This window comes from Brachyhypopomus gauderio, chromosome 9, assembly GCF_052324685.1.
Source record: "Brachyhypopomus gauderio isolate BG-103 chromosome 9, BGAUD_0.2, whole genome shotgun sequence".
Classification (NCBI taxonomy): domain Eukaryota; kingdom Metazoa; phylum Chordata; class Actinopteri; order Gymnotiformes; family Hypopomidae; genus Brachyhypopomus; species Brachyhypopomus gauderio.
The window spans coordinates 7,155,935-7,183,027 of record NC_135219.1 but is presented as its reverse complement, the minus strand read 5'-3'; the positions used below and the strand labels follow the sequence as shown (position 1 = coordinate 7,183,027).

The 27,093-nt window shown below is 41.7% G+C and overlaps 1 protein-coding gene across 1 annotated transcript in view; it reads left to right on the top strand.

Annotated features, from left to right (window-relative positions):
* Positions 1 to 8,392: 8,392 nt before the first annotated feature.
* The window catches only part of LOC143522853 (cholesterol 24-hydroxylase-like), a 28,365-nt gene continuing 9,664 nt past the window's right edge, over positions 8,393 to 27,093 (top strand). The window contains exons 1-12 of the mRNA XM_077016750.1: positions 8,393 to 8,574; positions 8,736 to 8,813; positions 8,960 to 9,041; positions 9,128 to 9,201; positions 9,524 to 9,610; positions 9,699 to 9,837; positions 14,117 to 14,230; positions 14,335 to 14,491; positions 14,644 to 14,713; positions 16,084 to 16,098; positions 17,335 to 17,394; positions 17,581 to 17,665. Coding sequence (XP_076872865.1) covers positions 8,438 to 8,574; positions 8,736 to 8,813; positions 8,960 to 9,041; positions 9,128 to 9,201; positions 9,524 to 9,610; positions 9,699 to 9,837; positions 14,117 to 14,230; positions 14,335 to 14,491; positions 14,644 to 14,713; positions 16,084 to 16,098; positions 17,335 to 17,394; positions 17,581 to 17,665 — 1,098 coding nt within the window. The 5' untranslated portion in view covers positions 8,393 to 8,437. The remainder of the gene's footprint in view (positions 8,575 to 8,735; positions 8,814 to 8,959; positions 9,042 to 9,127; positions 9,202 to 9,523; positions 9,611 to 9,698; positions 9,838 to 14,116; positions 14,231 to 14,334; positions 14,492 to 14,643; positions 14,714 to 16,083; positions 16,099 to 17,334; positions 17,395 to 17,580; positions 17,666 to 27,093) is intronic.

The following is a 27,093-nucleotide window of genomic DNA, read 5'->3' as shown; positions in this document are numbered from 1 at the left end:
CAGGATTCCTAGTTTTCACCCAGGCGGCCCGGGTTTGACTCCTGGTATGGGAATCTCACCTTATGCCGGAGTGCTGGGGGATAACTGACAAAAAATGTTTGCCAGCACCCCCTAAACCTTAATCAAACACCACAGCACTACTCAAAAAGGTCTTGGCGTAGGTAACATGCAGGTTTAATGGAAGAAACAGAAGAAAACATAGGGCATTGCAACAAGCGTACAAGCATTTGTGGTTTTAGACCACTGGAAGATTCAAAATGGATTCAAAATGGAATTGAGTACAGAAAACGTCACATTTGACATGAGACCACAGCACTACTCAAAAAGGTCTTGACGTAGCTAACATGCAGGTTTGATGAAAGAAACACTGGGTGCTAACAATGTCAGAAAACGTTCTTTTGAATGCCTAAATGCAAAACTTACTACTTGCTTGGAAATGAATTTGTAACATTGCAAACATGTTTAAACAACTTGTTTTCACATGAAAAGTTTTCTAACAAAATATGTGTTTTCAAGTCATTCTGCAAAAGATGCATTATAGCTCTAATTTATGCTCAGAAACACTGTTTGGGGGCTTTCCAGGTTTACTTTCTTGGAAATGCATTGGATACATTGCTAACATAATATAATTTCATAAAACAGCTGGTTTTCACATGTTTTCTAACTAGGGTTGCAACGGTATGAAATTTTCACGGTATGATAACCGTCTCAGAAAATACCGCGGTATCACGGTTATCACGGTATCACAGTTAGTTTGTATATTATTAAAAGATACACTGACCCTTAAAGAAATTACAAGTTTTTTTTGTTCAATTAACTATTTATTGTAGAAACCTGGAACTATTGTATACAAAATGCCTCCTTTAAAAAAAAATAAGCTGTAAACATGTTTATATAAATACTGCAAAATTAGAGAAACCTAAATCATGGATTTCAGTACAATTATTTAAGTTTAAATTATTTAATATCTGATAAACTCAGCCTGGGTCAGTGTCTGATCAACAACTGTTGTAAACGTCCGTTGTACTGCCAAGTTAGAATATAACCAGATACTGCAGAAAGAGATGATTTATTTCTGACATGACCCTCACAATAGAGATTTCTATTTTAAGGCTTTCACACCGAGTCTGGTTTTAACATATGAAAAACAGGCACGTTAGAATTTGAAAATGAACGCATGTAAATTAATGGCGTCTTTCACATCCAGTGAAAGCAAGGACCATAAAAAGCTAGGTTTATTCTTTTCACTAGTGACCATAGCGCGACTCCGCACAGTTCTCTCGTATTACGTTAACAAATACGAGCCTCTTGTAATTCCAGGATGAAACATGAGAAAACGTGAAGACGTTAAGATTGGGCGTTTTGAAAATAAACAACCATTAAATAATGTGATGAAAAAGCGAATTATTTCGAGTATATGTATAAATATTTAACTTTATTAAGTTTAAGGTGCTGGGAGATATTGAAACGGACCTTTAAAGTTACGTACAAGTGCTTTAATTCCACCTTGTAAAGGTGTATGAATCCTGCAAACATGACTTTGTTCATTGCGCTGAGTCGCGGCGCGCGCAAAGTTACAAAATTCGAGAGGTGCACGACCTCGCGAATCGACAGCGCGTGAGACCCTCGCGCACGGGCGGAGCCACCGCGATTACGTCATTTTCGCGCTGACTTTAGTTTAGCTTTTTTTTGTTAAAAAAATTGTTAAGTCTGATACGCTTTCTGCCATTCTCACCGCTGTGCTGAGTAGCTGAACCAGAGCGGAGTTGCGCATGCGCGGGTTAGTTTCTCCGCTGGCTTGCTTTTTACCGGTAATAAGCAAACGCACACGGTATGATAACCGTGTATTTTAATACCGTGGTATACCGTGAAACCGGTTACCGCTGCAACCCTATTTCTAACGTTTGTTTTCAAGTTACTCTGCAAAACAGAAGGCAAGAAATCGCTCTTTTGAGAACAAAATTGCTAAATGCAAAAGAACAAACTTGCTTCAAAAAGCATTGGAAACATTGCAAACTTGATCTTCATGAAACAGCTTATTTTGCATGCTTGGATTATGTGACGCATGTTACAGACAGAAAGGGCAATTGAATTTTTAGTTTCATGTAGTGTGACCCTGTTGGACTATGGCTCTCTCTTTCGCGTCATGTGTGGCAAGATGTTCTGGAGTTCCACATATGTACGGACTTATTTTCACGCACACATTTTCTTTAGTTTTACTTATATACTTTATATTCATATATATTCATGTACTGTGAAAAATAGTTTGTACACATTTTTTTTAATCATGGAGCATTGGTGTACCTCATGACAATTTTATTATGATATTTATCATAATAATAAACAACAGCAGAATACATATGGACAAATTCCCTTGTGGTAGCATGAGGTCATAAATAGTATCAGATAAAGGTAAATGTATGCTAACACCAATTCCCTATAAAGTATCGCGTCTGCTGTACATGTTTATAGTCAACCTCTGATATGTCATGGTGCAGCCCCTGACTCTTACTTTTGGACATGTCCTTGTATTTGTCTTTGCATCTATATCTGTCCATATATTAACTTCTGTGAGTGTTCCAATGTGTGTCTGTATTATTCATGTCACCTGTCCCTTATTGTTGTCTTGGTATTTAAGTGTTTGTCTTGTCGTCATTAGTTGTCAGTTGTTTGTTGTCAGTAGGTAGGAGTTGTCAGTAGGTAGGAGTAGGTAGAAGTGTCACCTGTATGAGGGAACAGTCCCTGTCCCGGTGTTCATTTCTTCTATGTTCCCCTTTATGTCCCTAGGGAGGCTGTTTTAGGCAGTTCCCAGGAAAGGGTTCCAACGGATCAGCACTCTGGTACTGCCCTTCGTTGTGAGTCCAGGAGGAGCTACTCCTGGTGGTGGTGGTGGGGGGGTTATGTCATGGTACAGCCCCTGACTCCTCCCTTTGGGTGTGTCAATGTATTTGTTGATGTGTACCTGTCCATATATAAACTTCCATGTGTGTTCTGATGTGTGTGTATGTGTGTGTGTGTGTGTCTGTGTTATTCATGTCACCTGTCTCTTGTTGTCATCTTAGTATTTAAGTGTGTGTCTCTAACTATCGAATAAATAAAGAAGCTATACTCTAGCTGCTCTCGCCTCTTCGTCTTGCTCTCTGCACCCCCACATTACATTACAAACCAGGCTATTGTTTATAGCAAGAAACTTTATAAAGTTAATTATGTATATTTAATAACCTACACTGAGATGTTTGAGAAGTGTGTTCCCTTAAATTTTTACCAACTATATTTTGTTTTCACGCAAGTTAATCCTTCTAATGCACCTATTTCCGTCCTTGGTTGTAGGAAAGCAGATAGAGTAGTTAAATGTCATAAATAAAAATCCTACACCTGGCCGCTCAATTCCTCAAACCCGTTTCCGCATCACCTAATTAACACACTTCTGAGAAAACACCAGAAGTGCATAAAACACAAACTGTGTATGGGAACATACATAATTCACTTTTTTCACATAATTCACACTTAAATCGACTTTTCATAAATGCACATAATGTTTTCGAATAGAAACCTGGTTAGATTAGGTGCTAGTATCATTCCTCAAAGTTTTGGATTTAGTTACACAAATCTTTATGTTAATTGGAGGTTATCATATGTATAAGTACCGAGCCCGGGAGGGGACATGGGTAAAAAATAAAAATTAAACGAGGGAACGTTTTACCATTCGAGCGCACGTTTTCTGTAATTCGTGCTCACGATTTATTAATTCGTGCGCACGATTAACAATTCGTGCGCACGTTTTGTTTTAATCGTGCGCACGTTTTAATTAAACTCGTGCTCACGATTTAGTAATTCGTGCGCACGATTAACAATTCGTGCGCACGTTTTGTTTTAATCGTGCGCACGTTTTCATTCATTCATTTGCAAACCCTACTGGCCTAAGCGCATACATTGCAGATACAAGGAGAGAGGCAGTAACAGTTCCCTGAAACTGTATATACTTTGATTGTTTAGATTTATGCCACAATGAACAGAGATACGTTTATTAGGTCTTATTTGCTTATGCGTCATGAGGACATTGTAGCTTCCATTGCACAGCAGGGAATCACAATCAGTAAACGGCATCTGAAGCGAATTCTAAGTCTTTTAATGAACATTTATGACTAATTTTAATGTTGCTGAATGAATGAAAACGTGCGCACGAATTACTAAATCGTGAGCATGAGTTTAATTAAAACGTGCGCACGATTAAAACAAAACGTGCGCACGAATTGTTAATCGTGCGCACGAATTGTTAATCGTGCGCACGAACGAATAAATCGTGAGCACAAATTACAGAAAACGTGCGCTCGAATGGTAAAACGTTCCCTCGTTTAATTTTTATTTTTTACCCATGTCCCCTCCGTACATAAGCATATGTGATTGCATAAAATATTTTAAGATCGCATGTATGAGCAACCAATTAGGATTTAAAAAACGTGTACAAATTAGCATTTTATGTTGCACGCTTTGTAATGTACACATAATAATAATAATAATAATATAATAATAATAATCTTTATTTGTATAGCACCTTTCATACATACATGTAACTCAAAGTGCTTTACAGTATAAATAAAAGAAACATTAAAAGGAGATAAGACAAAGACAAAAAGACAAAAAGAAAATGTTAAAAGAAATTAAAGATAAAAATATTAAAATAACATAAAAAGTAAAAAGTGAAGTAAGATAATAAAAAGTAAAGTAAATAAGATAAAACTATTAAGATAGAGTTTCTTAACTAAAAGCGGATCTAAACAGGAATGTTTTGAGACTGCTCTTAAAACTATGCAAGGAATGCCTCTGAGCTCTTCAGGAAGAGAATTCCAGAGCTTTGGGCCATAGTGGCTAAAAGCACCCTCGCCAATCTTTAATCGGCTTTTAGGAATCACCAGTAGATTACTGTTTGAAGACCTGAGAGACCTGACTGGAACATATCTAACCATCATTTCACTTAGGTAAAGAGGGGAAAGACCATGAAGACATTTAAAAACCATGACTAGAACCTTAAAATCTATTCTAAAGCTGACAGGTAACCAGTGCAGTGAGTGGAGTGCAGGTGTAATATGATCTCTCTTTCTCTTGCGGGTCAGAACCCTTGCAGCCGCGTTCTGAACTCGCTGTAGGTGCGAAATAGAGCTCTTTGGAAGAGCAGATAGAACAGCGTTACAATAATCTAGCCTTGATGTGATGAATGCATTGATTTAAATAAGTCTGGACATCATTCCTTTGTGAATCACTGCCAAGAACAAGAACCTCTGTCTTCTGTTTATTTAACTGCAGAAAATTGTCAGACATCCATGTCTGTATATCATCTATGCAGTCAAACAGTGAGCAAATTGATTTTAGGGCTTTAGGTTCTAGCGAAATATAAAGTTGAGTGTCATCTGCATATTGATGATAACTAATACCATGTTTATTAATGATGTGTGGTAACGGAAGCATATATAGGTTGAATAGTAACAGCCCAAGAATTGATCCTTGGGGGACGCCACAAGTTATTTTTTGATGTGTGGAGGAAGAGGTACCTAATGCTACATAGTAATCACGCCCAGTTAGGTACGATCTAAACCAGTCTAAGACTAAGCCACTAAGGCCTACCCAGCTCTGTAGTCGATCAAGAAGTATTTCATGATCAACGGTGTCAAAAGCGGCGCTTAAATCTAGCAGAAAAAGGACTGAGAGTTTGCCTGCATCCTTATTCAATCTCAAGTCATTTACTACCTTAACTAGGGCTGTTTCAGTGCTGTGGAGAGCTCTGAAACCAGATTGAAAAGTGTCATTTATTTGATTTACTTTGACATAGTCATTCAACTGGATTGACACTACTTTTTCAATGATTTTGCTAAGAAAGGAAAGGTTAGATATAGGTCGATAATTATTAAGAATTGTGGGATCAAGATTTCTGTTCTTTAGTAGTGGTTTAACCATTGCAGTTTAAAAAAATTTAGGGAATTCTCCCAATTGCAGAGACTGATTAACAATCGTTAGAACTTCATTTGCTAATGAGCTCAGAACCTGCTTGAAAAAGCTTGTTGGTAAAGGGTCCAGTTCACAAGTAGAGGATTTTAGTGATGAAATCACATCAAGTAGTGTTACCATGTCAACTTCTTGGAAATAAGACATATTAAAGTTAGGCTGAGTAACTGATATAAGGGTGGATGGTCTATTAGTGCTTGTTGCTATGTTCTGCCTTATACTAGTAATCTTGTCCCTAAAAAATATAGCAAACTCCTCACATTTTTCAACTGAAACAGTCTCAGGGAAGCCACAGGAGGTGGGGTTTACTAGCTGATCTATGCTTCTGAACAAGACAGCTGAGTTATTATTGGATGAATTGATTAAGGTAGAGAAATAATTTTTCCTTGCTGATTTCACTTCACTGTTGTAATTCTGCAATGCTGTTTTATAAATATCAAAATGTACTTGCAATTTTGACTTTCGCCAACGTCTCTCAGCCTGCCTACAATCTTGCCTAAATTTTACAATAGATGGAGTGTTTCTCCAGGGCATCTTAATTTTACCAGAGATTATTTTAGTTACCTTTGGTGCCACAGCATCAATACAGTTCCTAACTCTGTGTGTGAATGTTTCAACTAGCTCATTCCCATTTTCTGAGAGGGGAGGGAGGGACTGTATCATGTCTGTGAAGGCCACGGCACTGCCATCACTGAGATAACGCTTGGTTATTGTGCGCTTTTCACTGAGTGTTCTAGTAGATAATGACATGTTGAAAAATACACCAAAATGGTCAGAGATTGCAACATCAGTAATTTCAGTATTATTAACCTCTATACGTTTAGAAATGACCAAATCTAAGATGTGGCCATGCTTATGAGTTGGGCCTGATACATGCTGTATGAGATCAAAAGAGTTAAGCATCCTCATGAATTCTGAAGTGATTGGATTTGTGGATATATCCATGTGAATATTAAAATCCCCAGCAATTAAAACATAATCAAAATCAATTAAAATCCTTGAAAGCATTTCTTCAAAATCTTCAAGAAAATCTGCATGTAGTCTGGGAGGATGATAGATAACAATCAAAAGAACTGAATAAGTACTGTTGAGTTGTACTGCCAGATATTCAAACGTAGGATGTTCCCCTAATGAGATCTGCTTACAGCGGAATGCTTTGTGGTAAAAACATGCAACACCACCACCTCTCTTATTTACCCTGGAGACATTAAAATAGTTAAAGTCGGGAGGTGAAGCTTCATTTAGCACTATTGCTCCATTGCTATCAAGCCAAGTCTCTGTTAGAAAAAGAAAGTCCAGACAGTAATCTTCAATTAATTTAGCTATTACAAAAGACTTGTTTGTGAGTGAGCGGACGTTTAGTAAGGAGACTTTGAAGACTTGATGTGTTTGATCAGCATCGCTTACATCACTTGTGCATTTCACTGGGATCAAATTTTGTTTGTTACAATGTTTTGTACCCTTATGTTTTCTTCTGATTACATTTTTATTTCGATTCTGAGAGCCATGCCACCGGCTATTTAAAATAACTGGAATGTAGCACTGACTAGGAGCATGGGTTCCAGTGTGTCAGACCTGAGAAATCACTGAGTGTGCAGGAGAAGTAGGTGAGTTCCTACAAGACTGCAGACTGTAGTGTTGTGGAACCTCTTCAATCTCCTGGAGTTTACCTCTGAGACTGTGGACAGATTCTCTGACAGGAGATGGGCTCCTTTGACTGACATTACTGACGTTACTGCTGGCGGTTGGGTGCAGATTCCGCATGTGAGTGATTCCATACATTAGATTATCCACAAGCATTTGAGTCCCAGCCCTGTTAGGGTGAAGCTGATCAGGTTTAAAAAGCTCAGGACGCCTCCAAAAGATGTTGAAATTGTCAATGAAGTTTACCTTCCGATGTGCACAAGCTGTAGTGAGCCAGCTGTTTAGAGCCAGCAGTCTGGTAAAGTGACCACTGCCTCGACGTGCAGTTGGTATTGGTCCAGAAATGAACACTTCACACCAGGAAAACTCCAGAATGTCGAGCAGATGGTTAAAATCCTGTTTCAGTATCTCAGACTGTTGTTTGTAAACATCGCTAGAGCCGACATGTACAATCAGTCTTTCCGTGGCTGGATGGCCATGCAATATGTGTGGAATCATGGGTATCACTTCACAGACAGTAACACGAGGAAAGCAAAAGGCCTTAATACTGTTGCTCCATACATCTCTGATGACTGAGTCCCCAATTAGCAGCGTTTTGGGCTGTGGCGGTGTTCCTCGTCATAAAAGAAATGTAAATCTCCAAATAACCTTTACCCAGTATCATATACGGAAGTGCCGACGCTTTGGACAAGCTGCACGTAATAACAATGTAACCCTACTTTTTACCACATGGAATCATTAACGCTAGTCAACAGGAGCTCGGAGTTCTTCTGGCGCTTAATTCACATCGATCATGACAGTTGCGGAATGGACCGCGTATCTAACTTTTTATATGATTTGCGCAGTTTTTATTGCATTTGTTGGATATTGTCTTTATGTGAGACATATTCATGTGAAATATGATCATATACCTGGACCGCCAAGGGACAAGTAAGAATCCTTAATTTGTTATTACTTCTGTGCCGTTATTTAGTTCATATGCTTTGTCCATATGTCAGAATCAGTTAAATCATATAGATTCAGTATACATAAAGCTGTCAGCCTACTATACGGCAAGGTTAACAGGCTATTATAAACACATCTTTTCATAGCTTTCTCCTTGGCCATTTACCGACATTCCGGAGAGAAACGAACTCGGATAGAATTCTTAATGACGTATTCCTCGAATGGTAAAGTCAGTGTTCGTCAAAGGCACTTTTACCCCCCCCCCCCTCTCAGACACACACACACACACACACACACACACACACGTCTTGCTATGTATTCATTTATGTGTAACCACCTTGCAATGTGCGCTTTTTATCCTGTTTTACAGGACTGAAAAATATGGCTCAGTGTACAGAATTAATGGCTTTCATTCTGTGTCATTGGTGGTTAGTTGCCCTGAGACTACAAAGGTGTATATTCTACTTCATATTTTTACCCTGACTTAAACATCACAGTGTAAGCCCAATAAGTCACATTCTTTGTTTTGTTCCTGTAGGAGATTTTAATGTCCCCCAAGTATTCCAAAGATCCTTTTGTCTACAAAGGCTTATTCACATTGTTTGGTTTAAGGTAGGATGCTTCATATAATAAGGACTTAAATGGATTTTTATTCATGCAGATATTCCACGTTTTGTGTTTATTATATAATAGTAATACAACATTACTCTTATATAACTTTATTTAGAGCATATGTAAGCTTTTAAATCTTTCCCTAACCAAATATGATGCTACTAACTCAATTAATGTTAGATTGCTACTTCAAAGAACAACATAACATATTTTGTTACTCAGAGCTCAAAAATTACCTGAGCTGCGTGAGTGTGTTGTGAATAGTAGTTGGGTGAATATGTCAGCTCTGGAGAACACTAGAGGCAGAAGAGTTGCATTGCAGGTTCTTAGGAAATGGACTGGTGACCGCAATGGACCACGATGTCTGGTACAAGCAGTGCAGGATCATGGACCCTGCCTTCAGCAGCTCGTGTGTTCTGTTTTTTTCACACCTCTGTTTAAGACAGCCTGAGTGTGCAAGGCAGATGCACCATAGCTGATCTTGTCAATACTTACAGTTATCTCCGAGGCTTAATGGAGACCTTCAATGAGAGGGCCGAGTGTCTAATGCAGCATCTGGAGGAGATAGCTGAAGAGGATACAATTGCCAACATGCACCGGCTGGTCAACTGCGTCACATTGGATGTTATTTGCAAGGTTTTGAAGTTATTTGAACTCTCTCCCAACTCTTAATAATTATTTAAGATCTGTTCAGAATAATGAGATAAAAATGTAAAAAGAATTTGTCCTTTCTGCTGTTGGGTTTTTGAATGTTTTTGATTCACTGATGATCGATAAATACTCTACCACAGTTGCTACAAGCTGGATCAGTTCTGAACCTTCTTTTTGCTAAACACACTTTATCATTAGTAACATATATTAGTTGTCACGGTAGGCACGATCCGGCTCCACAGGGGAGCCGCCCACTTCGCAACACTCCAACCTCCCATTCACTCCCTAGATCACAATCTTCCGCCTACTGCTCACACTGCTCATCATTCTGTGCACCTGTCCCTCGTTTCCGGTCACCCTCTTTTTAAGCCCACAGGTCCTGCCTAACATCGCTGTGCATTGCTTGTGCCTACCCGGACCTGCTGCTGCCCTCTGACGTTGCGCTCTACCCGTTTAAGGCCAAGTTTTAGTGACTCTCTTCAGAGTTCAGAGCGCTATCTGCTCCTCTGATCTCTTGCATTTAACTACTTGCTTTGAGTTTGTGCTGTGTGATGGAAATGGACATTAAAGTCAACCCAGCACCTGTGTCTGCTGCTATCTCCTGTGTCTGCTGCATCTGTCACTCCGTTACACCCCGAATTTAAGCAGCAGTGGTATGACAAGAAACTAGCTGTAACGCAGCACGCACTGCGGAGCGAGGAGACGGACACAAATGCTGAGGAGAGCGAGATTTATTCAGGGGAATTCCATAGTCGTGGTCATCTAAACAAGCACGGGTCATAACAGGGAGGCAATCTGAATAACACAGGTAGACAGGCATGACGAACAAGGACTCACAGACCAGGCAGGAACACACAGAGATTGCGGGGGAAACAACGAGGCATGGAACACAAACAACCGATACCAAAATGGAAAATACAGGGACTATATATATATGGGACTAACAAGACACAGCCGAGGACGATAACGACATGGGCGTGGCAGACAGAGGGAAACCAGGGCAACAGACAAACAGACAAGCTGGGCGGGATCAAGGAGCAGGGAACAAGACAAACACGAGGGACAGAGACACCAGAGTGACAGCAAGGAGAGGGGGCATAGCCCTACGTGACACTAGCGCATCTGTAAAATCTGTTCAAAGTTCTACAGTTTCTGTCACGGTATGGAGGCCCCCTTCCGGCTGCCTGTGTCTGCGGCAGCAGTATTTCATGTTGTCCTGCGTTTGTCCCTCAGGTGGGCGGGGCCTATTAGCAGACCCAACACCTGAGGTTCGTTTGTCTGTCTGTATATGTCAGGTCTTTGTACCAGTTGACTGCTAACTATTGTGTACTTAATTTGCATTATGTCACGGGTTTTGTATTTGTGCACTTTATCCATTAAACTGGCACGATTGCTTCCTTTTTTATTTCGCACTCCTTGCCCATCACAGAATAACCAGCCAACTTTCTGAAGCCACCAGTCTCCTTTACTTTCTCCTTCGCTTGTGGTCATTTCTCGTAAGTGTCTGTCTGTGTGATATCTGTTTGTTGTATGTTTCATTTGAAACAGAGGTTGTTTATGTCACGTACTTTATGTGACACAGCGGTGAATGGATGATTGGACCGCATTAGTGCTCACCTCTGTTGTTTGTCTGGTCTTGCGTGCTTGTGTTTAGTCCTAGCGTGGGCGTATATTGTTTAATGTAAATCCCCACAGCGGGGCTGCCCCGTAAATTATTTTTGAGGAGGAGTTAGTGGGGTTGTATGCAGGGTTGCAACTACATACTTTCTGAGGTGTATGCAAACATACTATCGGCGCCCCCCGCACTCCACCCCCACCCCCCACCCCTCGCCAACTCGACAAATAATTTTCTGGCATCGATTTGGCGCCCCCTCTAGTGCAGCGCCCCTATGCGTCGCATATGCTGCATACCCCCTTTTTGCGCCACTGGTTGTATGTATATGTGTTTTGTATAAGCCCTGGCCAAAAGAGTGGCCAGGGTTACTGGAGCCGTGGTCCTACGTCACATAAAAATTATTTATTTCAATAAGTTTAAATTAAAACTACTTAAGCTATGGTTAGGGTTCGGGTTGTGTGTGTTGGTTGCAGTGTTGGGGAGTAACGAATTACATGTAACGACGTGACGTAATTTAATTACAAAAAAAGTGTAACTGTAATTCGTTACAGTTACAATGAGAAAATATGTAATTCAGTTACAGTTACTTCTGGAAAAATGAAGAATTACAATTTTAGTTACATTTTTTAAATATAAACAAAAACCTTTGCGAAATATTTAATGATATTTTTATTGCTTTGCGCCCTATATCGCCGTTTTCCGCTTGTTTCTGTGCTGGAGCAGCAAGCGCGCGGTTCAGTTTCAGCTCAAGCAGCAATAATGACAGACGCCTTCAAGCACTGGACATTTAAGGAGCATTTGTTTTGTTTTTGTGTTGTCAATAAATGTGAACCATGTGCCACCATCGGCAACTATTTGTGATTATGCCAAGCCTTTGTGTAAATTTCGGAGTTTGGAGGTTTATTTCCGATCAGAAGAGTTGCCACCTAGGTCTGACAAAAAACAAGAACACCGTCACACGCGAACGTAGATTGTTGACGGGGGGTGGCGAACGTAAAATGGACACAGCGAGAAAAAAAGACGGATTTAAAATGTGCAGAAACAGTCTAAATAGTCGTTTGAACTAACTTAGTGAAAACTGGGACATTAAATGATTTTTTTTGCCTGGACCGAATATTAAAAAGAGGGAAAACCGAGACAGCGACGTGAAAACCAGGACAGTCCCGGGAAAACCGGGACAGGTGGCAACCCTAGAAGGCAACCAGTATTGAGGTTGTAAGCGAGCTAACAGTAAGGCATGCTGACCGTCAAACACTGTGGTTTCCATAGTTAGCTACCTGCTGGGCTAGCTACTACCATTCACTTGAATGTGTTTGTCCTTTAGCATGCTAGCTTGATTTACAGGCTAACCAAATTAGCTGTTTAAAGTCCTAAACAGGTATTCGTTGAAATCATACATGACTATTATAGACAATGACAGACGGTATCAAATGAATATTTATGACTGTTTGGTGTTGGAAAAACGTTTGTCGATGTCTATGACACGACCTAACCTACCCAATTGGTATCATTGGACCTATCTTAGACCTATAGTTCGACAAGCAATACATTTAAATTAAATTTGTATGAAGTAATGAAATGCAGTTTGGTATCTAATCAAGTGCAACACGTGCAGATTGTATAGAATGCAGTATTTAGAGATACAATGCAGTTAGTTACAGCTAGTGTAAGTAAAGATGGTTAATATATATGTGCAGAGTAGATAAATTACCTAGGGAAATGCATGTGTGTGTAATGTATGGCAATGCACAGGGCAAAGAAAAATATATGATATAAATAAATGTGATAAATACAGATGGAATCATACAGAGATAACATACAGATTATCCTATACCACTGTAGATAGGGCTATACAGATGTGGATTGAAGAGGAACACTGTACAGATGTTGTGTGGATAGTAAGATATGGATAGAGGGGAAGGAAAGTATGGTCTTTGGGAAGAGTTCAGTAAGGTGACCGCTGTGGGAAAGAAGTGGTTTCTGAACCTGCTTGTGTTAGTCTGCAAACTGAAAATGGTAGAGCCCTGGGGGAGGAGCAGAAAAGAGTATGGCCTGATGACAATAGTCTGAGAATCTTACATGCCTGGTGCAGGCATCTCTTCTTGTGGACCTCCTGTGATTGCCTGTCAGCAATTCCCTCTCAGCTTAGTACTCTTTTAAGTTTCACACTGTCAGTTCTCAAAAATTAAATGTTGATCATGGGTCAATACTCATTTAAACCGTAAAGTAATCAAAAAGTAATCCAAAAGTAATTAGTTACATTACGTTTCAAAAGTAATCAGAAAAGTTACACTACAATTACATTTTAAACAAGGTAACTTGTAACTGTAACTAATTACTTTTTCAAAGTAACTTACCCAACACTGGTTGGTTGTGTGGACAACTCTTTATTAAAACTGGATTTCAGAAAACAAAAAACTGTTCAAAAGGAAGCAATACTTATTCTTATATTTGTATATTGTATAATTATTCTTATAATTGTATTTATTTTATTTTTGGTTTTGTTGTTTTTTTTTTTGTTCCACATTGTGATAATACCATGAGAAGCCATGAAAGGTTTTGTTTTAGCACCTGCCTAATCAACATACAAGCAGTTGTTTCCTACTGTTCTAATAACAAGATTATTTTTTCTCTGCTTTTAATTGACAGGTGGCCTTTGGGGTTGACTTAGATTTACTGAAAAATCCCGACTCACCATTCCCGAAAGCAATAGAGCTCTGTTTGCAGGGCATGTTGCACTACTTTAGAGATCCATTCTTTAGAGTGAGAACAATCTTTATTTTCTCACCACTGAAACAAGATTATGTCATCCAAAAATCAATTAAGATTAAAGATAAAGTAGTAAATAGCTATATCTTTGCTTGCAGTTTCTGCCCTGGAACAAGACGAAAGTGCAGGAGATACAAGATGCTGTCAAACTACTGCGCACAACTGGAGCCAAGTGGATTAACCAGAGGAGGAAAGCTGTAGAAAATGGCGAGGATGTCCCAAAAGACATTCTATCCCAGATACTAAAAACAGCTGGTAAACAAACCCCAGTGAATCAAACCATTTTTTCATTAGCCAATTTTAGCCACTACTTAATTTAGTTTAAACTTAATTAAATGTGAACTCTTCAAAGTTGATATAAATATAATTAATTTATGACCTTGTTGTTTTAACTTCTTTCCCTGCAGAGGAGCTTAAGGATGATGGTGAGGAAGACTATGAACTGATGCTTGACAATTTTGTAACTTTCTTCTGCGGGTAGGTTATATTCTAATGTATTTCATTAGTTTATTTTGAATCTTATTATGTGTAGCAATACTTAGGTACAGCTACATTGGTGTCTGCAGTTTTCAGAAGCCTGGTGGCTGGGGTGTGGTCTTACACCAGTTATTTCTGTTCTATCTGTTCCACTGATCATATTTATTGCTATTTACTGTTTATTGTTGTACATGTCTATCTAATATTTTTTGTATTATGCTGACTGTAATGTGCTTAATACAGGTAACTTGATGTACAACCACTATCTGCTACTTGATGTATAGTGTGAATTTTGTTTTAAATCTGGTTAATCAAACTTTTTTGGATTATGGAAAAAGCAATTTATTCTCCTGTAAATGCCCTTGAGTAAAAAATAAATAAATAAAAATAATATATATATAATAAATATAAAATGTTTATAAATTGTATAAATATAAAATGTTTAGGTCAGGAAACAACAGCCAATTGTCACGTTGAGGACCCCGGCCCCTCCCTTTTGGGCGTGTGTTGACGTAGTCTACGTGCATCGTCTGCGTCTATGGATGTCCGTGGTTATGGCATGTCGTGTGAATAATCAGTATCACCTGTGACTTGTCTCGTAATCACGTGGGGCTAATGTGGTTTGTCTATTTAATGTGCGCTCGCGCAGAGTCCTGTGCTCGTCGTTGTCTATGTCCACATGTTGCTGTGACTGTTTATTGTTCTCCGTGCGCTATTGCGCAATCTTGTTAAAAATAAACCGTGACGTTTGCTGCCATCGAGGGATTCCGTGTCTCATTCCTCACCACGACCCGCGCATCACAGAACGACGAGCCGACCAGAGACACCCGAACATGCCAGGCTACAAGCCAAAGCCCAAGAAGGGAAAAAAGCCAAGCAAGCGACACCACCGCTCTTCCTCCTCTCCCCCGCGCCGCGTTACCTCGCCAACGCCAGAACAATTGGAGAGGGACCCGGTGTGCGCCCTCCAGCTGGCCTCAGCCCGGAGGGTAGAGGAGAGTAACCCCGAGCTGGCGGAGATTTTCCGACAGGGCGCGAGGAGAATTTGGAGGGAGCTACACTCCTCTCCATCTCGCTCTCGCTCACCGCCAGGGGTGGACTCCGGTGTTTACGGAGCTGTTGAGTCCACCTCGGAGAACGAGTTTGGGGAGGAGGACTCCGAGGAGGAGGAGGAGCAGGGCGAGGAGGAGGAGGCATATCCTCCGTCGATAGGCGAAGCCTCCACCGTTGACTACGGTGGGGAAGGGGAGGAGGCCTACCCCCCATCGCTGGACGACGTGTCCACTGTGGACTACGGGGGAGAGGAGGAGGAGTCCGAGGAAGAGGACTACCTCCCTCCGCCTGTAGGTCCCGCTTCCACCGTTGAGGAGGGGGAGGAGGACGACGACGAGGACTACCCGCCGTTGGAGCGCTCCGCATACCCCTCTGACTACGGTGAGGAGGAAGAGGAAGATCGTCCTCTGTCCGTGCACTCAGGCGTTTCTGAGTGCACGGACAGCGAACTGTACTCAGGGGAGGACGGTAGTCCGCCCCCCTCAGAGTGTTCTGCGGGGACCGTGAAGGGGAGTTGGAGACCGGAGGCGAGTCCGTCCTCCGAACGCTCCGGAGAGGTGAAGATGGAGTGCTCCCGGGGTGGCAGCCTGGAGCAGTTCATGGAGAGAACCCAGAGTGAGGACAAGGAGAGCATGGAGACTGAAGGGGTCTCCCCAGGCGGCCCGTATGGGGAGTATGCCGACCGCGCTGCTCCAGGCGCCTACGCCGACCGCGCTGCTCCGGGCGCCTACGCCGACCGCGCTGCTCCGGGCGCCTACGCCGACCGCGCTGCTCCGGGCGCCTACGCGGGCGTAGGCACCTGGCAGGTCCGCCGGGCGCACTGCACCTGACACGTCCGCCGCAGCCCCGGCAGCCCCCGGTCTTCCTCCACTCCTAGCTCTCCTCTTGGCGCGTAGTCTGGCGCCTGTTACGTGTTTGTGTGTCCCAGTGTTTGTGAGTCTTCCCGTGTGTATACCAAACCCATTTTTCCCGTTTGTTCCTCTATGTGTTAACGTTCCTGTGTGTATGTTTGTGAACGTCCCGTTCAACCTGTCTAACGTCTTTTCCCCGGTCTTCCCAGGGAGGGTGTGCTAGGCGATTCGTGACGGACGCTTCGCCAAGGGCAATCACCTCCCAGACGCAGGACTGAGCGCGTCGGATTCGCCCATCGTCGTGGGTTCGGGGCACTCGGTCCTGTTGGCACCCCGGGACGGGTAGTGCCCTTGGAGGGGGCGTCTGTCACGTTGAGGACCCTGGCCCCTCCCTTTTGGGCATGTGTTGACGTAGTCTACGTGCATCGTCTGCGTCTATGGATGTCCGTGGTTATGGCATGTCGTGTGAATAATCAGTATCACCTGTGACTTGTCTCGTAATCACGTGGGGCTAATGTGGTTTGTCTATTTAATGTGCGCTCGCGCAGTGTCCTGTGCTCGTCGTTGTCTATGTCCACACATTGCTGTGACTGTTTATTGTTCTCCGTGCGCTATTGCGCAATCTTGTTAAAAATAAACCGTGACGTTTGCTGCCATCGAGGGATTCCGTGTCTCATTCCTCGCCACGACCCGCGCGTCACACCGACCCGCGCGTCACACCAATCAACTCTCCTTTGCCATCATGGAGTTAGGCAGGCACCCAGAGATACTGAAAAGGTAAAATAAGAACTGCTAAGTAATCCAAACTAAATTAAGAAATAAAAACAATTGTAACATATTTCTTATACATTTATAGAATTATTTGATGGTGTTGCACTTCATTTTTCACTGTTTTAGTGAGTTTCTTTAAGTGTGCAGCTGTTGAAAGGCTAGCTATACATCAGTCTTCTTTTTAACCCTTAGGGCTAAGGAGGAGGTGGGGGATGTGCTTGGTACAAGACATGATATACATTATGACGATCTTGGTAAACTGACCTACTTGACTCAGGTTAGTTGAAGAGAGGTTTTTTTAATCTGCATGTGAGAAAACATATAACCAGAAAATGTATTCTGGCGTAGAAATATTAATTATGAATAATGATAAAAGGTACAACCCTGAACTCTCGGGGACATGTTTTGATAATGGGAATAGGTGAAATAATGTCATATAAGTCTCAGTCATTACCTGAGGGTGAAGTTCAAAGTCTGTGCATATATTTGGTTAAAATATATTTGCCACAGTGATTAGTTTAATGAACAATTGTATTGATTATATTACGCATAAGGTCAAAAACTTGGATTAGGTTCAGAGAGTTAATAATGGCGCATTTCCACTAGGGCCTACTTGGCGCGGTACGGTTCGATTCGCAACGGTTTGTGAGTGTTTCCATTAGTACCAGGTCCCAGTTAGCCGGCCCCTTCGGGTACTATTTTCGTACCGACTCGCTCGAGGTTCTAACCGTTCCGAAGCGGTACAGTTCTGTGACGTGGAGGAACAGCATGACACTGATTGGCCAGGGAGTGTCGTCACAGGTTGCGTCAGGAGATCGACTCCTCCGCTATGCTATGGACTCCTCAGCCATTTTTAAAAGCCAAGGAGCGAAGTCTGTTCCCTGGTCAAACGCCGAGGTACAAACCTTTCTGTTAATAATCAGCGATCAAAAAATCCAGGGCGAACTGGACGGAGCCACTAGAAATGTAAAGGTTTTTAGCGAGGTTTCCGCGCTAATGGCCACTCATGGCTACCAGCGGTCCGTTCAGCAGTGCCGGTCGGTCCAAGCTAAAAAAGCTTAAAAGAGATTACCGGGCGGTGAAGGACCATAACGGACGCAGCGGAGCAAACCGCAAAGACTGGAAATGTTTCCAGCAAATGGATGTCATATACGGTCACCGGCCAGCCAGTAACGGAAGAGAAAACGTGCTGGACAGACACGGCAATGTTGGTGCTGGAGGCCACGGAGAATGGTGAGTGTATTGTGATTTCACAGTTTCACACTACTAGGCTCGTAAAAGATGTAATATGAACGTAATATGAACGCATCTATTGTAAACGCAGGAATTTAGAGCTGTGTTTGTAGTTAATGTTACCACCACAGTCACTACTGTACAATAGCTAGCTCTTAGCCTTGCTAGTTGCTAGTTAGCTGTAGCCATAAACAAAGCATGAGCAGCGATGACGTGCTACACATTTTGTGCAGTTACGCTATATTGTTGTTGCTTTCACAGGAATGCTTGTGTTTAATATTTGTTATTTTTTACGTTCAAGATTCCCCTTCCACTGACGAGGCGAGCGGAGTTGGTGGAAAATGTTTCCTTCAACCGGGCTTTCCTTGGGGTGCTTGGCGAACTTGTGAACACCATGCGAGACAGACGCCAGTAAAAGCACACAAAATGTTGCTTGTAGTACTATAAATATTTATTTCATTTAAAGCTATACGTTATTTTTAGGTAATTTGCTTTTTGCACTTTTTTAAACTATAACTATATTATTTACATATGTTGTACTTTAAATATCTATATTTCATAATAAAGTTTGATTTCATTTGATTGTATGACTGATGCTTTTTATGCAGGGTGTGTTCAGCCTGTTTGAGTAATACCAAATTATTATCAATAATTAGAGCAACCACATACAATAATGAAGATAAAGATAAATAAGATACAATAATGCTATGTGTTAAGGGGCATCGACCGGTGTTGTGGTCGCATACAAATGATGTCATGACACTACAACCCGTGCGCCAACAGCGACTCCACCCACATTGTGGTGGTCCACCATTGTAATGGAAACACAACGCGACCGTACCGTTCCGTTGCGAATCGATCCGTATCGAACCGTATCGCGCCAAGCAGGCCCTAGTGGAAATGCGCCATATGTTACTAACTGAATCAGAGGAAGGGCCAAACCAACTGAAGTTAAATATGAAACAGAAAACTCCACTGACCATTTAAACCAATGTTAACCAACCCAAAAGCTACAACAATTAAAGCAAATTAAAATGAAGGAAAATGCCTTATGGATAAAAACTTTTATTTATGCTAAAATGGATAAAAACTAGGTCTGAAATGCAACGGACTGATGTGAAAGATGTAGGTATAGTGTTAATATGGTGAGAATAGCTAATCCTATGTTGAGGAAAATAATAAAAGCAGTGAACATCAAAGCTGGCATCAAAGCAGCATTATAAACGAAGGCAACTTTACTCAGGTCGAGTGTGTTCTAGGTTCAGATGGCTGTCTATTCATGCCAGTAAGAATACGTGGTTTGTTGTGGCCCAAAATTAAACCACATATCCTTTCTGAAGTTATACCAATACCTGATATATATCTGATACATCTGATAGGTTTATTGTAACGAAGGTTTGTTGAAGTTTCAGAACTGCTAAAAGGGAACCCATCCTCCATTGGGCAGCCCCACAAGTAAAAGTCCATATTTATAGTTCTAATATAGTTCTAGCAGTCACAGTCCCTCCAATAACCTAGCCACTAGGGTGCACACATCAGTGTATTTTAGTGCCGATCCCAAGCCCGGATAAATAGGGAGGGTTGCGTCAGGAAGGACATCCGGTGTAAAAACTGCGCCAAATCAAATGATGCAGATCAAAAATAGAAATTCCATACCGGATCGGTCGAGGCTCGGGTTAACAACGACTGCCACTGGTGCTGTTGTCCAACAGGGCATTAGCGGAATTTGGACTACTGTTGGGACAAGGAGGAGGAGGAGAGGGGGGAAGAGGGTTCTGAAGCTGAAGGAGTGGAGGCAGAGCAGGAAGGTGGAGGTTAGAGTTGGTACGTTGAATGTGGGCTCTATGACAGATAAAGGGAGAGAGCTAGCTGATGCGATGGAGAGGAGGAAGATAGACATACTGTGTGTACAGGAGACCAAGTGGAAGTGGAGCAAGGCCAGGAGCATTGGTGGTAATCCTGAAGGATGAGTTTAGTAAGAGTGTAGTGGAGGTAAAGCGAGTAAGTGACAGGGTGATCTGTGTAAAGTTAGAGATTGATGGGGTGATGATGAATGTCATCACTGCTTATGCTCCTCAGGTAGATTGTGATGTGGAGGAGAAAGAAGAATTCTGGAGAGAGTTAGATGAAGTTGTTTTGCAGGTTCCTAAAGAAGAGAGAGTGGTTATTGGAGTAGATTTAAGGGTGCTCCTATATTCTGGTATAAGCCATAATTCATCATATCAAGGAGTCTTATAAGAAGTGTCTCCTCAGTCCTGTGGGCCCAGTGTGTGAGTCCAACTGCTGATGTGTATATCAGACCTGTAACGAATAAAGCACGCAGAGAGAGATCCTGATGCGGAACTGGTCTGTTTTTATTGACACAGTGCTGTACAGCGAGCCACGCAGACAATACTGCGGTGTTATGTAGGTGCAGGGCTGCAGCGGAGTAGCGGTGGTCAAGACGGTCCGGGGTCGTGAGGCGAGGGCAGAGTCCGAGAAGGTACCAGGGATCAGGCGGGAGACGTGGTCTAGGGAACAAGCAGAGTTCGGTGCACAGAGAGACAGTCAGGAATAAAGGCTTGGTACGCGACAACATGGAGGCAATACTTCGCAACCAGGAAGTGTAGTTCTGGTGCTTAACACTAGAAGCGCCGCGCCTCATTTACATACTTATACCTAGAAGCGCGGAGGGCCGGTCATCTGACCGATTTCACCACCTCCTACTAGCGCCGTGTTGTTTTCACCTACTTAAAGCGCGCCTCGGGCGGTCAAAAGACCGCTGAGTCTTTACACAGGGGAGCTGGTACTGACACATAATTAACGCTAGATGGCGTTTTGCACAAAAGGAAGAATGAGCCGCCCAAACAAAATATTCGTAATGGTGACATTTGCACGTAACGTCAATATGTTAACAAATTAATGTGACTAAACCTTTTAGAATCAGTGCCTTGTGACCTTGTTCTCAGTAGCTTTCCCATTGTCAGTTTTGTTTAGTTTCATATTGCATTTCCTGGTTTGTGCGAAAACGTAAATGCAAAATATAGTTTCAGTTTTGTTTCTTGGTTAGTGTAATAGTTTGCTTGGTTAGTGTAATAGTTTGCTTATTTGTCTGTGTGTTATTCTGTTGGCATATATGTCACTATATTATCATGTACGTTCGCCACACCACTAACCCACTGGCCCGCACCCCCACTGTGAAGCGTTCACGTCTTTTGTCTTGCTAATGAAACAGACTGCGCTGCAGCCTTCCACCCCCACATCCACAAAAAGCTTGTTCGATACTCAGAGTAGCAAAGTGAAGCCCGTAGACCGAGCTAAAGCAAGTTTGTTTGTATACTCAATGTTACGCCATTTCAAGTTTTAATGTCTAAAAGTTGTGTATGTTAGTGAATTGTAGGCTATGGTGAACATAACAAATCTACAAATAAATGTCTATAATGTTTTGTGTTAGACAAAGAACAAAAAGCATAAATAGGCAAAATAATTACAAAAATATCATTATAAAAGGTAGGCTATGTACCTTTGCGTAACAAAACGCAAAATTATTAAAATGATACGGATGGCTTCACGAATATAGTTGCCTCTGTCCTCTCTAATGTTCACTTTTTTATCTTGCCGTATTGTGTTGCCGTTTCAAATGAGGTGTTTGATCGGTGAATAGCCGATGTGTGATCCCACGTCCTAACGACCGTGTTATCACCGAGCGTTATCACCATTCGGTGATTTACATGTATCGTATATTGCATAAGTTTCGTTCCCCACCTCAAATTAAGTTCCATTTATGTAGTGAATTGTGAACTTGAGAATAAACCTCCGCCGCTGTGGTTAATGTTCATGCACTGTTTGAACAATATTTATTAATTACAGCCAGGTTTTGGAGGTTGTAGAACACAGCTACAGGCCAACAACGGGTGCATCCCGTCTCTCTTTAGCGTATATTGCATAAGTTTCGTTCACCACCTCAAATTAAGTTCCATTTATGTAGTGAATTGTGAACTTGAGAATAAACCTCCACCGCTGTGGTTAATGTTCATGCACTGTTTGAACAATATTTATTAATTACAGCCAGGTTTTGGAGGTTGTAGAACACAGCTACAGGCCAACAACGTGTGCATCCCGTCTCTCTTTAGCGTATATTGCATAAGTTTCGTTCACCACCTCAAATTAAGTTCCATTTATGTAGTGAATTGTGAACTTGAGAATAAACCTCCACCGCTGTGGTTAATGTTCATGCACTGTTTGAACAATATTTATTAATTACAGCCAGGTTTTGGAGGTTGTAGAACACAGCTACAGGCCAACAACGGGTGCATCCCGTCTCTCTTTAGCGTATATAGCATAAGTTTCGTTCCCCACCTCAAATTAAGTTACATTTATGTAGTGAATTGTGAACTTGAGAATAAACCTCCACCGCTGTGGTTAATGTTCATGCACTGTTTGAACAATATTTATTAATTACAGCCAGGTTTTGGAGGTTGTAGAACACAGCTACAGGCCAACAACGGGTGCATCCCATCTCTCTTTAGCGTATATTGCATAAGTTTCGTTCCCCACCTCAAATTAAGTTACATTTATGTAGTGAATTGTGAACTTGAGAATAAACCTCCACCGCTGTGGTTAATGTTCATGCACTGTTTGAACAATATTTATTAATTACAGCCAGGTTTTGGAGGTTGTAGAACACAGCTACAGGCCAACAACGGGTGCATCCCGTCTCTCTTTAGCGTATATTGCATAAGTTTCGTTCACCACCTCAAATTAAGTTCCATTTATGTAGTGAATTGTGAACTTGAGAATAAACCTCCACCGCTGTGGTTAATGTTCATGAACTGTTTGAACAATATTTATTAATTACAGCCAGGTTTTGGAGGTTGTAGAACACAGCTACAGGCCAACAACGGGTGCATCCCGTCTCTCTTTAGCGTATATTGCATAAGTTTCGTTCACCACCTCAAATTAAGTTCCATTTATGTAGTGAATTGTGAACTTGAGAATAAACCTCCACCGCACTGTTTGAACAATATTTATTAATTACAGCCAGGTTTTGGAGGTTGTAGAACACAGCTACAGGCCAACAACGGGTGCATCCCGTCTCTCTTTAGCGTATATTGCATAAGTTTCGTTCCCCACCTCAAATTAAGTTACATTTATGTAGTGAATTGTGAACTTGAGAATAAACCTCCACCGCTGTGGTTAATGTTCATGCACTGTTTGAACAATATTTATTAATTACAGCCAGGTTTTGGAGGTTGTAGAACACAGCTACAGGCCAACAACGGGTGCATCCCGTCTCTCTTTAGCGTATATTGCATAAGTTTTGTTCACCACCTCAAATTAAGTTCCCTTTGTTTTGATATGTGTGTCAGCTTCACACAACTCAACATTCAAAACACAGCTTAGGTGCAGTCTTTGCACATTTGCCACAGACCAGTCGCTTACATGTCTGGCAGATGTCATACGTTTTGTTCCCTGAACATCTGCCGACTTGGCATTGTTTTCTTTTTGAGGGCGGGCAAGGAGCTTCAGGTAAAATTCGCTTTTGTGCCACTGCCCTAGCCGCTTTCGCCATTTTCTGCTGTGCACACAGCTCCTTTACCAACTCGAGAATAAACCTTCGTCTGCTCAGGTTAACGTTCATGCACTGTTTGAACAATATATGTGCATTTATTGCAGCCAGGTCTAGGAGGTTGTAGAAAACCGCGACAGGCCAACGACGGGTGCCTCCCTTCACCGAATAAAGTCGTGCCATTTGATCCATAACATCAACGCCACATTTAGTCGTGTTGTAATATGAAACAGTTTCAGGCAGTTTCTTTGCGCCATTATCAATTGAAACTGTCTGATGCATTGAGCTCAGGATGCATACATTTTTTTTAGGTTTTGCCTGGTAAATCGTTAGAGTTATTTTTCCAGCCCGCAACACCTTGGTGGAAAATCTTTCAGACTGTGCCTGTGTACATGGGGGCATCTCACGTCTCATTTTATTCATCGTACCAACAATAGTGGTTTTGTTCGCCAAAAGGGTGTTTGCAAGTGCCAATGAAGTGAAGAAATTGTCAGTCGTTACATTTCTTCCTTTACCCGTGAAAGGCTCCATCAAACGCAACACAATATTTTCAGACAACCGTTGACCAGCCGGCCTGCTTTCATCTTTTCCTAGATAGGGAATGGCGTTCAACATATATTTTGTTTCAACATCAGCGGCTACCCAGAACTTAATCCCAAATTTATCGGGTTTATTGGCCATGTACTGAGTGAAACGACAGCGAGCTTTAGTTGGGAACAGTTGCTCATCAACAGTTATGTTCTCACCGGGCGTGTAAGAAGCAATACTGTTTTTCACAAATTTATCAAATATCTCCGAGATCATAGCAAATTTATCAGTCGCAAGGCGGGCAGCCCTTGTGCTCTTGTCATCAAAGCGCAGATAGCGCATGATATCTCTGAATGTCTGTCTAGACATTGTCTCTTTGAAAATGGGATTTCCTAAGTCAGCAGACCAGTATTCATCAAGTTTCATGCTTTTACCGGCTGTTATACCTCTCAAATAAACGAGACCCACAAATGCTTTCAATTCGTCAGCTGTTAGTTTGAACTGAGCATTATTTCGTTCAGCCTCTGCCTCTGTGTATTTCAGAATTGCGCCCCACATTTCTGTGTCAATCAAACACAGTAAGCTGGTCAGTGGACTTTTAATTTTGTCCTTGGCATAACACGTAGGCCCTGGGGTTTCTCTCACAATATTGCACTCTTGTGCTCTACCCCGAGGTTTGCCAGCAGTTTCAAACCACACCGTACCGTCTTTGGCCTGAAATGAGTCACCACCACACTCAGTTTCAGAGTCCGATTCTGAATCAGATTCAAGATTCAGATCCATTTCACTTTCGCCCTCTCCATCCGACACCTCACATTGTTCGCCCTCCGATTCCATCTCATCAATATTGCACAGCATGTCCAGCACTTGCTTTGGGGTGTACATGATTCTCTGTGCCATTTTTATAATGCACTATGCAACCTTTCAAACGCCCAAACCGAGGAGTCACGCAAACTGTGTTGCTGTTCGATCACACAAACCAAGCTTTCAAGCAAACTGTGTTGCTGTTCGATCACCCAAACCGAGCTTTCAAGCAAACTGTGTTGCTGTTCGATCACCCAAACCGAGCTTTCAAGCAAACTGTGTTGCTGTTCAAACACCCAAACCGAGGAGTCACGCAAACTATGTTGCTGTTCAAACACCAAAACCGAGCTTTCAAGCAAACTGTGTTGCTGTTCGATCGCCCAAACCGAGCTTTCAAGCAAACTGTGTTGCTGTTCAAACGCCCAAACCGAGGAGTCACGCAAACTATGTTGCTGTTCAAACGCCAAAACCGAGCTTTCAAGCAAACTGTGTTGCTGTTCGATCGCCCAAGCAGAGTTTTCACTCAAACTGTGTAGCCGCGTCCCGACGAATTTATAGCTCACGTTGCCTCATGAATGCTATTGTGAATAAAGTGTTCATAACAGCACCGCCCATGCCATCATCTCAGTTTCGCTCGCAAAGGTATGCATTTACATACGTAACTTGCATTCTGCTTAATTCTTTTGTAATGCCAGTGTGTCAAAAGCAGCCATACATAATGTATGTATCTAACAGCTAGCCCTGGCGAAGAGGGATTATACCCGAGAGATCATTTCTTTGAGATATTGACTTGATAAGTAGGCTAATTACCATTCGCAGAATTCCTGCAAACTACTAAAGCATTTATTAGGCAAAGCAAGACGCTCTCACGGTTTGAAAACCATTGATGTAAACTTATATATAGTATATATTAAATAATATTAATAAATAAAGTATATATTTTAAGACTTTGGAAAGTGAAACACTTTCACTTTCGTTCAACGGACGAATTCCGTTTTGTCTTTACACAATAATCAGTTTGAACTTTGAATAATTTAGTTTTGAAAACTATTGATCTTTATTTAGTTATACTAAATATTAAATGACATACGAATCTTTGCGACACCCGCTGGCAGAAAAGAGAATCACAGTCTTGAAGTGTAGGCGACGACGACAATATTACAGAGATACGAGCGAAATCGATTGAAACTAGCATGTGCAGGGTTTCTTTTAACAATGTAAAAATACTAGTTTATTAAAAGGACAATTCTGGGAAAAGTCATGAAAGGAGGGTTCTGAAATTGGATCCAGTGCAAAGATATTATTATTTTTTGTGCTGCTGCAGTCAAGTGACCGGTGCTCGGCGCTTCTAGGTATAATTAGGTCGACCAGAGGCGGCGCTTCTAGTAGACGTCACAGCGGTCAAATGACCGGAGCTTTGGCGCTTCTAGTGTTACAGTTGTGATCAAATTTATTCAACCCCCAATGCTGCGAAGGGTTTTATGGAATTCAGTGCACATTTGTAATTGTGTTCATAATGAAATCTTACAAGGACTTGTTAAAGAACTAAATGCAACTAAGATAGCATCAATTTTTTTTGTCATAAAGTATTA